The following is a 15,281-nucleotide window of genomic DNA, read 5'->3' on the forward strand; positions in this document are numbered from 1 at the left end:
CACTTGCATGGTTCTGTATTTTATCCAACAACCACTAAAAACTACTGGAACAGGGTCAGGAGCGGGAATTGGAACGTATGATTCCCCACTCCTATAAGAATTTCCTTACCACCAAAGCAGGAGAAATCAAAAGCAAACCTCCCATAGCTTCTACTTTTTTGATTGATACCTATTAAATTAAATGGTCAATGCCACCTTCTACATCAAGGTTTTAAAAAGGAAGGAATCAAAGCAGTATTTGTGAGCTCAATCCTGATCACATACTGGGGATGCTGCAAAACAGCTCTCAGCTCAAAACCTTTGGGTTTCTGGACCCTAGTCTGAATAAGAGACAAGTGATTTATGCAGAAAGCTCTGGGCATGTTCAGGTTCATTAGGAGGCTTGAAGCACCACGTCAAACTCAGGAGTATTTGGTGGTATTAGGTACCCTCAGGGTTTTCTGGCAGTTGCCATGGCTGACACTTCATAGGCCAGAAAGCTCTAAACTTTTAAAGGTCTTAAACTTCTTTTAAACTCTTACACCTTTTTTAAAGGTTTTCATCATTCTAGCAGGGCTCATAAGTCTGTACATTTTCAGGTTGATTTTATTTTATGTGGCATTTATTCATTACTGTGGCATTTATCCATAGCACAGATACAACTTGATTTGAATGCAGGTCATTCCAAAGGATCACCAGGACATCACTGTTGGAATGAAATGCCAAGTTTACCTTATTTCTCACTTTTTCAAAGCTGTTCTTTTCAATTTGCCCCAGAACTCCGAATGGAAAATCTAGTGACTAAGCTAAATAGATTCTGAAGCCAACAGAAGCCATCCCAGTGTGTCCTGTATGAACCAATTGGATCTCCCATACTTCTGAAAGAAGAAAATTCTTGCAACACTGAGGAATTTTCACATGGAAAACTTACAGGTCGTAGAGCAAAAAGAAGACTTTTTCCTCACTGGATCTATTAACATGCAAAAAAATTTCACCCAAACATGACATTTTATAAAATGATGCTCTCAGGCAAGGGCAACAGAAAATAATTCATTCATCAACCCTCTTCTTTAAGAACATTGCCACACAGGATGCTTTCTCCTCGGGCCTTAATTCCCAGCAGAGAGAAAGTAAGAGAGAGCAAGAAGGGGAGCTTATTTCTGAAGCCTCTGTGGCAGGTAACATGGGCAAGCATTGCAGCTTGTCAGCATGGGTCCCATTAATAACCAGCATATCAGGGTATATAAAGCTCAAGCTACCTCCTGACTGTGAAGGAGCTGTTCTGCCTCCTCAAGCAGCAAATCACCTCAGTCCTTTAAATCACAAGGCAAGATGAAGCTTCTTCAAAAGATACATTAAAATCAAATAAAACTCCAAAATCAAATCATGCAAAATGTACCACCTCAGATACTTTCAGACACAGACCAGGACAGTTCCTGCCCTTCTCTATGGTATGATGCAGTCTGATCCTTGGGTGGTCAAGAACTAAGGAATGTTCCAACAACAGGAAATGGGTATTTAAGTATTAAAGCAGAGAAAGTACAACCCTCAGTAACACTTTCTATGGAAGAAGCAAGGAGAATCCAGGATCCCTCATGGGCTTACAGAACTGAGAGGAAAGAGGTAGGATCTGAAGACAAATGTTTTGTGTGTGGTATTTACATAGTAGCTGTAGGGGAAGCATATTAAAGAGGAGTGTCACACAAGGGATACTGGGAGTATTGTGGGTAGACCTCTGCTACAAGGAAAAAACACAGGTTTTAAATCCAAGGTGATCACACAGACACGAGGGGGATGGGGAAGGAAAGGATTGTCTTGGTATTCCCCTAGAGGCCAAGCAATCACAGGCAGACAAGTGTAATTACTGCCTTTAATCTCAAGATTTCTGGGGGACTGACTCACAACTTCTGAACGTTTGAGGGAGGTGCTACTTTAAAGTGCAATCTAGCTTGGAGGAATGACTGGGTAAAAATAGCACCTTCCTAACCCTACATATTTGCTCTGTGCATGTACTCAGTCACGTCTGCTAACTAGTAACAAATGACATTTTGATTACTTTTTAGTTCACTCAGCCTTGCCGAACCAAAGAGAGGGATAAGTATGAACTCAGTTTCACCTTGGACAATACAGTTAAACTCCTGAAGCACCTTGGCATCTCCCAAGTACCTTAGGGAAAAAGGTCAACGGGGAACTACACAGGCTATCTCTGACTGACTGTTGACAGCCTCTTTGGAGAAGCAGCTTTCTGGGAGGAATATGCAAAAAATTTGACTAATGCCCTAGTCCTAGTTTCTGCCCCTAAAAGCAGGATCCACCTTTTCCTTCAGGTTGTGCAGTTCCTAAAGCTGTGTTGCTCTTCAAGAGAGAAGAATAATTTAAAAAAAAATGCAATTTTTATATCAAAGTTCTTTTTTCTATATACTTACAGTTAAGAATCTGAATTTTTATTAATACTGAGGAACTCCTTCCCCCCACCCCACTATTTTTTCTCCTACTGGAACTTCTTTCCTGAACACAGGCTGTTTCTTTGTTTGTATCATCTGCATCCCTGTCATTCTGATAAAAAGACTGCAGAACCTCTGCTCACTGGGGATGCTGCAGTCACTAAGCCTGCTGAATATCTGCAGCAGGCAAGTCACTGATCAAAATGTTTGCCATAAAAGGCTGTCTGCAAGGATCATATTGTGAGACCATGGATCAGCATCACCAGTTCTGCTTAATATCAGAGACATCAGACTCTGGAAATACTTGTATCCCTACCTTTCTCAAACCATTCCTAATGCAGAACTACCCATCATTCTTCACTGTTGAATTTTTTATTCAGTCTTGCTGTAAAAGGCTTGCCTGGTGAAGCTTCTGGTAACTCCTTTGGGAGATAAGCCATAGTCTTATAACTCCTCAGTTAGGAAATATTTCCTGATATCCAACCTAGATTTCTCATTTTCATCTGATTAATTCTAGTTATCCCACTGTGTTCATGCCCAAACACCTGCAGTCTGGTATAGTGTGTCTTGCTTTTAATTGACATTTAGACATCCCACATATATATATATATATCTTTAATCTTTTAATTTCTCCCTTCCTCACTGGAGTCATGTCTTAGCATGTGCTAAGGTAGTTCTGCTTTTTTCTTTCAGCAAAGCCAATGATTATTGTATATTGAGCTAGCAATGCACAAAACCTGTGACAAGTACACTTATTTAAGAAACACGTTTAATTTCTCATTCTTCAGTCTAAAACCAAATATTCTACTAATCACATACTTTGAGTTATAATTTACTTACTGTGTACCAAGCTTCTTGTATTTACTAATTGAGAAAGCATCAATGGTGAGGGCATTCAGTATTATAGCTGGATACAAAATGTATTTCTCAAAGCACTGAAGCCACACATAGAGCCTTTCAAACCACATCAAATGAGCGGCATCTGAAATAGAAATTCAGATAACAGATGATTTCACAAAATTATCAGCATTTTTTGCACTGCAATATCATAGAAGAAATGAGTTAGCTGACATTAACAATCAACCAACTGATTTATGAAATACCAGAATTCATAATTCTTTTGTAATTTGAATTTAGAGAGTATCTGCTTTGCTGCTTATAACTGCACTCATGAGAAATGCTCAGAAATTAAGATGATACATGCTAGGTGGTAGTTTCTACATAATCCAATTACTTAGTCCCTATATCAAATAGCACTTTTAGTGATGCAATGACTCCAGAGAGGCCCTCTCCAGCTCCAGCACTGACCTGGTGAATGACCTAGGGAGCCTCATTTGAGCTCCGTGCCTCTCCTTCCTCACCTTATAGTGGCAAAACACTGTTCACTGGACTGCAAAGTATCACTGACCTCACTGATAAATTACATATCCTTTGAGATCTAAAGACTGCAGAATTAACAGGAGCTAGAAACTGCCGCTGATGTTTCTTGAAACACTTAAAACAGCCATCGTAAAAGGTATCTGCCAGGATCACATCATTCACGAGTAAAGAATACCTTTTTTTTTGCAGCAGAATTTTCTAACAACGTCACCACTTAATCTGAGTATTAAACAAGAACTGAATGTTTTGTGCAATTCAATTCCTAGGAGAACTTAGGTGAACTGAGGGCAGAAACACTTGTGTACAGACAAGAATAATGCCTTTATTCTCAGCTGAGCTCAGCTAGACAAGGTTATTGGAAAAACAGTGAACACAAAAAAGGCAGAAGTTGGTATTGACTCAGAAATAACAAATGCCAGCTACTGAATCTCCAATAATTCACCCTGAAGAAATGAAAATAATTATGTATACACATCCTACCCTCCCACACACACCTTTTCAATGACAGGCAAAGACAACATGCTGAATCAACAACTTTAAATGTTCTGCAGGCACAGTTTTGGATTGTACAGGCTCAAAAGAAAGATCTAAAAGCAATCCTTCCAATTTAAACTTAACTCACAGTATCTTAAGTATCTTAAGCTACGGCAATGTTCTTGCAAAGATCCACCTTCAGAAAATATGGTCAATTTCTGTTTCTTGTTATAGCATAAGAATATTTCCTCCTATTACCTAAAGACTACCTCCTAAAAGTTCACACACACAGTGAAACGTCCATTTTGGAACCTAGCTGTTATTATTCATTCCTCTCACCTCCTCCTGAACTGCAAATTGCTCTCAGAGCTCCACTTGAGAACTTCATCCAGCTGCCCAAAGCTGAGCTCTGTGCATGAACTCAAGCTTGAATAAAGAGATGTGCATATCAAGTAGACTAAAAAGAAAGTAGCTGCAGGAGTAGAGAGAGATGTGTGCAGACAATGCAGGCAGAAAAAAGAGCTCACATTCAGAGGGGGCCCAGTGAAAGACACAGATGATTTGAAAATGGCTTACATGAATCTGTGGGGTATAAAAGCAGTGGCATGGAGGAAGGAGATGAAAAAATAGTCTCTAGTGTTTCAGGGTTTCTTTCTCATTCAGTCCTGCACTGGTTTCTACGCATCTATTATACCACAAGTTCATACATCTTGACCTCAGCCTTTCTTCCTGCAGTCAAGCACAACAATGACAAGTAATAAATGAGTCATCTCATAGAGGCATCATGAGAACAGGTCTGATAATTGCTATTCTGTGGAAGGCCCAAAACTTTGAAGAACTCATCCAGAGTCTAGGAAACAAAGCCAGGAATAAACTTGTGGAATTGTCATTACCAGCTGCCTCGCTAATTGCTAGCAGCCATTTTTCTCCCAGTAACACTACACTTGTCAAAAATTAGGAAGCTGAAAATTAAATTCTATGCAGTAAAATCTCCTCACAGATATCTTGTTTTGCATACTTCTTTCACTGTCCATGCCTGACAACTACGGATACTGTCCTTTTCCAAGCTTCTCTTTCTATACAAAAAGGGAACCTTTAAGTTTGGTTCCTACATTTTTCTTACGGAGTAGAAGAAAAGACAGCCTGTCAGACATATCTATCAAAGGGATTATACAACCTTTTCCTCAGCCTGTTTCATCTCAGGACATGATAAAAAGCCTCTGCAGCAGCCTAAGGGTCTGAAATATGTATTTTATTTTTTTTACTCTTGTTTTCTAAGACACAACACCAGATACATTGCAATAGTACTTAAGCCCCAGAGTGCAGGAATGGACCGCACATAAAATGAGGACTGCAAAAGAAGGAAAAAAGCCTATTGCCTGCAGCAGGTAGCATGGGAAATGCAGCTGCATCTCAAAGTAGAAGGAAACCCATCTTTAGAGATCAGTCTGGCAGATATCTACCCTCAACCTTTTGAAAGGCTGAGTCACTGCGTTTAGGAAAACAATGTTTTGTGACAAATGAAAATGGACTTAATGAGGACAAGGGAAAGAAATTCCACAGTATTCTTTTATGATTATGTGAAATAATAAACAATAAAACTTGGGTATTCATCAGAATTACTGATTATCAGGGAGAGGAAGACCTGAGAAATGTTTTCAGTTGGATGTGATCCTTAATAAGATTTACATTTCTACTACATTTTCCTTGGCATATTGCAGTAAAAGTTAAAAAGCAACCTTCAATCAAGCCTCTTGGGCACATTTTTCATACCCAAGCCTTGCTTGGAAAGTAATAGTTTTGAAAAACATGATTTTTTTTTTTTTTTAAGGATTCAAATCCTTAATGTACGGTTTTGCAGGGAGTGATCTGAACTATTTCATTGCTTGTTGAAGAACAAACTAAAGCCCCTCAGCAGACTGTGTTCTGACAATGCTGTCTTCAAACACCTTAGGAACATACACTGAGAATGATTAAGGCACAAGATCCATCAAAAAATGACAAGCAAGCTTTTGGCTGGTAGCAAAGGCAAGATGAGAGCTGGGGGTGAGGGGGAAGCTGTGCTTCTCACAGTACATTAGTTGCTTGTAGAAATAACTGTATCGGAAGAGGAAATCAGACCTTGGCATACTAAAACATTCACCAATACCCACATGTACCAGGGCACTACCCACTGAAGCCAGGAGACACTGGCAAGAACAAATCTTCAAGGAAGCTTCACAGTTCCTTTCAATTTTAATGTATCTTTAAAAGTGCTGTGATGGAAATTAGAACTCTGAGTTGCACTACCCTTGCTGTTTAAATGCTACATAGTTGTATATCAGAAAGCAGAAAAGATTCTGCCTTAATTTCATCAATAAATTAAGTTTTTAAATTATATAACATGCAAATATGCTAAGCACGAACTATAATGTAGTTATAGTTGCTTTAAACACAGCAAGTAACAGTACTGTAATGTAAAAGCAAAAAGCAGACAATGGCTTATGAAAGGCCACTTAGAGCTGGTAAGATGATTAAGGGACAGGAGCATTTAATATAGGAGGAGAGGCTGATAGATTTGGGATTGTTTAGCCTTGAGAAGAGAAGGCTCAAGTGGCTTCTTTTTAATACCTGACTGGGGCATTTTGGGGGTATAAATATCTGATGGAAAGGGCAAAGCTGATGGAGCCAGACTGTTCTCAGTAGTGCCCAGTGACAGGACAAAAGGAAACGGGCACAAACTGAAATTCCATTTCAACATAAGTAAACAAACCAACCTTTCTTACTGTAAGGAAGATCAAATGCTAGAACAGGCTGTCCAGAAAGGTTGTGGGGTCTCTATGCTTGAAGACAATCAAAACTGGACACAGCCCTAAGCAACCTGCTCTAGCTGACCCTGCTCTGAGCTTGAGCATTAGACTAGACAGCCTCCAGGGTGCCTGCCCTTCTGTGCAGTGGTCTCAGGAGACAAATTTTACAAGCTTGTGGATATGCTGGTGATCAGGCAGGGGGGAACAGAAGTGATGGGCTATGCATGATATTTGAAAGAGGGAAGTATAAGCACAATTTACTCTCCCTGCTCTGTCCCTTCTGGATTTTTTATTTTTATTTTAAACCAAGACAAGCTGCAAGTCATTTCATCACTGTTTAGAAAAGATTTTATTACAAACCTCTCACTTCCCGTTGCTGGTGCTCTTTGCTTTTAAGTATGGGGTGGGAGATCCACAGCCAGGGGTGATGCTTGCGAAGCTGAGGAAGTATGTAATGTGTTACGAATCCTACAGTCCATGCTAAAGCAAACAGGACGATGCTGAGAAATGGCTGGGCCAGAAGAGGAAAAAAAAAGTCACGGTTATAATTTTCAAATAACACTTTGTTATATATAACTTTTTTTTTTTTTACATTTTTAACAGTTCCTATTAATTGCTTTTTTTTTACGTAAATGATTTTTATTCCTGTCTTCAAACTCTCTGACCCCTTGGTGGATATGGATTTTGAAATACCTATTTTGCACACACTGCAATTTTTTTCCTCCCTAACTGCAGAAAAAAAGGCAAGAGATCTGGCTTACTCTTTCTATCCCCCAGCTCCCACATCATAAAACAGCTGTGGATATGCAGAGTTTTAAGGAATGAGACATTAAAACAGTAACACAGAAATTAATACAAATATCCATAAACTAACTGCCTCACACATAAAAAATGTTGCAATGACCAATAAATACATTTTCACTAACATCTCTTCCCACAGTCTCTATTCTTTCCAGATGAAGCACCCTGTGGTTTGGCATGAAAGAAATAATACCTTAGACAGGGTGGGGAATAAAAAAACAGGACAGATACACACCCTTAATGATAGAAACACCGTACTGGCACTGACAGCAAATGACAGAACAGCAGCCGCTGTGCAGACAATGAGATCCGATTTCAAGATTTCTTTCTGTGAAAATAATTATTTTATACAAAATTAGAAAGCCAATACTATTTTAACCAAATGAAAGGATTCTGTTCTCAGTTACTCACAGTCTGCTTTGTGATAAGGCTCATCAGCATTCCCTGACACAGAAGTATTTTCCCTACTCTGCTTTGCTTTTGGAAACTATTTTTTCACACTGTAAATTCGTCAAAGTAACAACATTTAAATTCATCAGGCCTAATTTTAAATTAAATTTTTAAATAACATAGTTTTAAAATCAGGGAAATGAAAGCAGTACATTTTTATATTGAGTCAGACTCTGCTGAAGGAATATAATGTCTACATTATAACTACTTTGGGGAATCAGAATTCTGGTTCTATTTCCTATTTGCAAGCATTAAGATTTCTTCAGATTCAGTTTCTCTTGCTTTACTGAAATGACTCATGCTTTTCTGTAATGTCTTTAGAGACACAAAGTTAATACATTTATTATGTTCTAAAGTGACATGTCCCATTCTCTGATTTTCTGTATCAAAAGCCAAATTTCAGCAAGATTTCATGGATTTCAGTGTCACTGAATGATAATGAAAGGACATGGCTGCTTTTACATAAATATCTAGAACTAGGGTAGGAGTCATTTTGTTTCTAAAGACTGAAAGATATCACTGTCTTCCCAGCCTGGTTTTCCTTGTGATTAAAATGTCATTCTCAGTAAACAAATAAACAAGATGGCTTGCAATCTGTGCCATCTTCTGAATTGTACTTCAGAGGTCACCCAAATGTTTTTGTGAGCAAATAAAAACCTTGCCTAAGATTTATGAGAGGGGCATTTAAGCTCAGCACTCAATATTACTGCTATGTGATCGAATGAGTAGCTATTCACAGCCCTTGGTTTAAAAACTGACTTTCGCTTTAATTCAAAGTCATCTAGAAACTTCATATGAAATGCAACGCTTTTGTTAGAGTTAGAAGTTCATCTCATTTCCTGGTGCTGTAAACTAGGTAGTCTTCATGTATCTCATCAGAGAAAAAGAAAGAAAAATGAAGTAATAATGAGATAGCAAACCTACGAATAAGGGAGATAGAAAGAAAGCAAGCAGAACAAGTGAACAACAGGCGGGTTGTGAATTACAGGGGAAGCTGGTAGCTACCACTATATTTAGGCTGCCTATCACTCCCTGTTATGAAAGATAATTTTTAGTAAAAGGTCACAAGCATCAGCTCTTCCATTTACTGCAACAGGCCTTTGAAATTCAGAAGGACTAAAATGCCTTCAGGCTCAAGAAGTACTTTACTTTTGCTTTGTCTCAGGAAACTCCAGTCAGGTTTCGCTGAATTCTGGAGCCATCACCACTCTCCTTCCCTTTCCCAGGCTGCTCAGGAGCATGTACCTCCGAAAGAGCAGCACTCCCTCCCCTCCAAGAGCTGTGCCCTCTCCCAACAGCCCTGTATTCCACACAGATTTATAGGTGGGAAGGTGTAGAGCAGAGTTAGGTCCTCCTAAGTCTTCCTGACCATCAATTCAAAACAAGCCAGCCTTGCTGCCCACAACACAAAAGGGATCACAGGAAAGGCCTTCTTTTCCCTCAACAAACCTTTGACCCCTGCCTGTCCCCACAGGTCCTCTCCATTGAGTTCAGAGCTTCTCTCACTAGTAAGTTGTGTATCCAATTCAAATAGTTTTACTATGTGAAGCAGTATGGACAAATTGTGGTCAAAGCTCTGATAAAGATAGGTAAGGGAATCATTACCAATGTATGTAGTGGAAATAATGATTTTTTTTAACCTTTCCAATTTTTAAACACATTGCATACAAGCTCTACATAAAGCAGTGATACTTAGCTTGTAAAATTCAGGGTCTGAGGAAGTTAAACAGTACCAGATTTATATGGCACTATTTCAGCCCTTTTGTGAATACACATAATGAAAATCCTTTATCAAGTATCATTTCCTGCACAGTTGAATCCAACTGCTCAATAATTTAAATCAAACTTATAAGAACAACAAACACATTCCAATCATATTTTCAAGTTTTTCTGTACAAGCGGAGAGTATTACTATTAACATGACTTCTCTTGCAATTAGGTGACTGAAGAAGCTGCCATTTTAAGAAGTACATCAAATATTAAGGATTAAATTGTAAAATCAGCAGAGGTGATAGCATGGACATTTTTTTGGGAAGCAGCATCCTAACTTTCCACTCTATGCCAGGTCAGCAAAGAGAATTTTCTTTAAAAGATTACAGTCAAAAGAGAATGCATTACATTGATGGTATTGCACACAACTGATATTTCCTATCATTCCCATTTTGAGTTAGCAAGTGTTCTTTTTAGGGTGCTCTCACTGCTTTTGACACGTTAACAATCCCATACAGGAAAAGGCCTGTTTTTAAAGCAATGATTATTATTCAAGTATTTAAACCCAAATTTGATATTTTAACTCTGCAACATCTAAAATGTTTAAAGTATCATATATGCTCAGTCTTGCTCTCTTGCCTTTGCACGGCTCTGCTGCAAAATGTAAATGTATTGCTTAGCTGCTGACTTGCACAATGGTCCCCACAGGAGCACCTTCTTGATGTGGCAGACACTTTCAAACTTCTCACAGAATTCAGGTTTTTTACCTTCTAAAACAAATCTGAGCTATGGTTGCCTCTGTTTCATGTCATGGCACAGTGGTAAGGGCCCCACAGGAAACAGCTGACCCTAGACAGTTATCTCTGGCTGAGGGGGATTCAAAGTTACCTTCCGGAAAAAACCCTTGGGCATCCACCTACAGGTTGCTGTGGGTGGAACTGTGGCTTCCACCCTTCCTACTCCTGCAAAACACGGGATGCAACCCTGTTCTCCATTTTTCATTTAGACCCAGCTGTCCAAAGCAGGATTTTGGATTTCATTCCCAAGGTCAGACACTTACAAACTGAATATTGAATACCCTACAACGTGATGCTTGAGTCCTTCATTGCAATTGGCCCAATGTGGAAAAATTAAGCTCTAATCACAGTTAAAATCTCTGCAGTGAGAGATAATCACTGTTATAATTTGGGTTGAAAGCAGGTGGAATTTTTCTCCATTTTACACTCAAGGAAAAGAAGAAACCTCAAACCAACATCTCTCCATTTGATTACCTCATTTTTATAAGCAGAATATACTATAATGGCACTTTGGTTTTGTGGTTGTTGTTTTTTTTTAATTATTAACATAGAATCACAGATTATTTAGGTTGGAAAATACCTTTAAAATGACCAAGTCCAAACGTTATTTTCAATTATGCTTTCAGAGCTGTGTACAAATCCTTTTACTAGCTATCTAAATGTTTGTGTCAAAGACCAGGAAGAAAGCTGAATTTGACTGTAACACATTAGCACCCTCAGGCCACTGGTTAATCTAGTAATCAGCCATGTGGATGCCTAAAGAAATTAATTATAATGGTAGGAAGCTCCATTCTCAAAGTTGAATGGTCAATTATCCATCACAACTGCTTTATAATTCAGGCTTCCAAAGGTGGCAATTCTTACACAGATATTCAAGCAAAGGAAAATAGTAAAGGTCATGTAACTAAACATGAGAGATGCTGTATTTATTATTCTGAACATCAATGCAAAGCCACTACATAATACAACAGATTAATTTTCAGTATTAACCTTGTTTGCATTCAGCTCCTTGAGTAGGTGATTTGGTTCTGTATGCTTCAGGATTTCTGATTAAAATGGTCCTTAGTTAAATGGCATGTTATGTAGACCATGGATCTGTGTATAGATCAGGATAAGGCTGGCTGTTGCATCCTGCCATCTCTCGCCACTGGCAAGTGGTCAGGAATATTCTCCTCATAGATGAGTACTCCAAGAGGAAAAAAAATTGACCACCACCAGGAGCCACATTCAAATAGTGACATCCTGTTTCACCCAATTTCTGAACTGTTTGAAAACCCCCTTGCAGAATTTCTGGAAGCTATTTAAAATGGGCTTTTAAGAGTGTTACGTCCAAAACATGACTGTTGTTGCCGAAGAAAGTCAGCAGAGACTGTGGCTTGACTGTTCTCCTCAAACTTGAGGCACACACATTTTCTCCTACCTCAACTCTCCCCTACTTGTTCTATTAGCATGGCACTGTGAGATAGCAGTGGGAGTCTCCTGGCAAACTGCCTAGTGTTTAATTGAGACAGAGGTACCAAATAGCACAGAGGTTAGACAAAGAGCCTATATTAATCAGAAATTGACCTCTCTTTCTTCAGAACATCACCCAGTGTGAAAGAATTAACACTGACAATTGACATTGTAAGCAAACACATTTGCTTACAGTTTTCATACAGATCGAGGGAAGCCTGGACAGAGATGTAAAAAAAAAGGTGGCAAAGAACTAATAAGCTCCAGCAACACTGAAGGAAAGAAGCCTCTGTCTAAAAGCATCAGTATGGAGCAAATGTACAAGCAGAAAAGCATCAATCCCCCAAACCAGGTACATCCTGGAAAGCAAGATGTGCCAGGTGTCCCACTTAATAAGTGCCAAAAAAAAAACAAACCAAAAACCACTGGCAAAACATGGCAGGAATGTTTTCCCCAGCCATGGTGAAGAGAAGAAGTCTTTTATCTGGCCAGTCCCATCACAGTCCTCCCTCTACTTCTGCATCTTCTGCCCCAGTGGCTGAAGGGCCCAAGTACAGTTGAACCACATGGTAACTGTTAGTGTAAGATATTAGATACGTATCCACATTCCTGACACAAAACCAGGTTGATAGTCTGCAGAATGACTCCATTTTGAAAATACAGCCAGGATCTTTTATGAACATTTGTCCATTCTTTGGTTTTTTTTCGGTTCCAATGTATTGAAGCCTTGCTCAAGGTTTCCCTCTACACTGTGAAATGCCCTCTGCACTGGACAACCACAGTAACCTCTGCAGTCCACTGGCAAGGCTTCATCTGCAGAACAGATGAGATCAGACCCTGCACTGCTGCAAGAAGGGCACCAGCAGCAAAGGATACAAGTGGGATATAAATACAGTGGGACAGAAGCTTTCATTGCATCTTCCATACAGTGCACAAGCACAAGAATGGACTGACGATGAATCATGGCAATAACCTACACATCAGAAACACCATGGAATATAGCAAAAACTTCAACATAATTTATTTCTTTTTATTCTTTTACTAGCTGGAGTATTTATTGCAGTGTGACCCTGTTGCAAACAGTTTAGTTTCCAAGAAACTTTTAAATACAAGCAACAAGAAATAGATTTATCACTCAATCTTACGTGGGCCTTATTAGAGTAAGCACTTTAAAATAACACGATACATGGTGGAAAATAACAATCTAAGCAGCAGCTTAGCAAAGAAAAGTAGAAAGTATTGGTACCATGGGATCAACTCATATGCCGAATGTGAGCCATGTAACACCTTATAAAATGTCCAGCAAATGATTCAAGATGTACAGGAGAGATGTATAGAAGAGACCCTTTGAAGGGACATATGGAGGCCAGGACATCTACCACACTAGCAACCTGTATCAGTAGGTACTATGGACTCCCAGGTCATGTCTAAGGGTCAAAAAAGGACAGTCTGTCTTTCAGGCACTCTTTCAATGTTTCCTGCTTCTGCAATCATTTGGGAGTTTAGGAATAACTGCCTAGGTGGCAAATGCTACATGCAGGCATTAGGGTATGGTCAGGGGGAAAGGTTGTCTAACAGCCAGGAAGCAAGACAGTTCACGACTCTAAGAAATGTCAAACACCCCTTAGTACTTCTGGAAAGTCAACACATGAAGATCACATTCCCGCATGAAGATCAGCCTTCCCTGCGTAGCAGTGAGGATTTTTATATAAAAAGAGACAAAAAGAAAGATGGGTCACTTTGGATGTTTAAGCTGAAGTGGAAAATAAACTGACACAAACTTAGAGCTATGTGTCAGACAGTAGGAAATAAACAGCCTGCCAAGCAAAGAAGAAATGATGAGATGGCAATGCTTGGCACCAGGCATGTACCTCCCTCTCTCATACTAGTCAAGTTTCACATGCTTCCTCCACCTCTAGGTGCCAAGCCTGGTCTGTGCTCCACCTGGCTTGGAGGGCATACAATCAAAAGTACTTCTGGCACAGAAAATGCATTCCTGAAAACCAGATCAACTCCTAGCCCTAGAAAAAGAATGAATAAGGGTTGTTTTAAATACAGTTAGTGCTGTGGACCAAACTCTGTCCCCCTCCAACGCAGACAAGGAGTTTGACAGGACCGCTCACTTTCTTAAGCGCTTGTTTAAAAAGCATTTAAAAATGCCTGCCTTGTAGACACCAGGTTGCCAGGCTGTAACTATCTGTACAGAATCTGCACTAGCTCTCGGAGTACCAGGATAAGATGCCCCATTCCCCCTGCTCTAAGAGTACGTTTCCCACCAGCTGTATTGAGGAATCAATGTTGTCCTTCAAAAGGAAAATGGCAACATTCCCCTACTCTCTTCCAGCCTCATTGGAAAGAAAGTCTAGAAGAATTTCTCTCAGTTTCTATCTGTGGATTTAAAGGAACAGAATATATATCCTCCCATTTGTTATGCTTTTTGAAATTTAAATATTTAAAAGGCTCCTCAGTGGAGAAAACGGATGTGAGAGAGCTCTGAACAGAATGTAATGAAAGAAAAGGTCTTACCACTGATTCTCTCATCTTTTCTGGGAGTGGATCTGCTGATGAATCTTCAAAACGTTGGCGTAGACAGTGAGGGACATATTTGCATTGAATAAGGGACCTGTTTAAAAAATAAAAATAAAATCTTAGTTAAGATACTTCTGAACATTTCTGACAGATATGAATATACCTGGGGGGCAGAGAAGCAGGAACAGCCTCAGTCTTCCCTCCTCATGTATTCGGTAACTATCTTGTCTCTGTATAGCTGGAGATTGATGCAAACCAGCTCTACCTGTGAACAAGGTAGAACTTCCTCATCAAAATGTTAAAAAGTCTCAGCAGTCCCACCAATGTAACTCAGTCATTCAGAGGAATGAACAGAGAGGGTACTGTTGCATTCATGCCTTTTATTAATGTTTCAACTAAACCGAAACCAATATGGAAGCAGTTTAGACCCACATTAGACAGGCCAAAGAAGCTATTGCTATATATCCTCAATTCAC

At 39.4% G+C, this 15,281-nt stretch overlaps 1 protein-coding gene across 1 annotated transcript in view; it reads right to left on the reverse strand.

Annotated features, from left to right (window-relative positions):
• PCNX2 (pecanex 2) overlaps positions 1-15,281 on the reverse strand; it is a 151,856-nt gene that overhangs the window by 69,940 nt on the left and 66,635 nt on the right. The window contains exons 17-20 of the mRNA XM_057407050.1: positions 14,803-14,899; positions 8,103-8,195; positions 7,427-7,577; positions 3,264-3,405 (exon numbers count right to left, since the gene is read on the reverse strand). Of these exons, the coding sequence (XP_057263033.1) occupies positions 3,264-3,405; positions 7,427-7,577; positions 8,103-8,195; positions 14,803-14,899 (483 nt within the window). The remainder of the gene's footprint in view (positions 1-3,263; positions 3,406-7,426; positions 7,578-8,102; positions 8,196-14,802; positions 14,900-15,281) is intronic.

Source organism: Pezoporus wallicus, unplaced genomic scaffold (genome assembly GCF_028554395.1).
Source record: "Pezoporus wallicus isolate ANWC-B61680 ecotype Strahan unplaced genomic scaffold, APGP_CSIRO_Pwel_v1 scaffold_6362, whole genome shotgun sequence".
NCBI lineage: Eukaryota > Metazoa > Chordata > Aves > Psittaciformes > Psittacidae > Pezoporus > Pezoporus wallicus.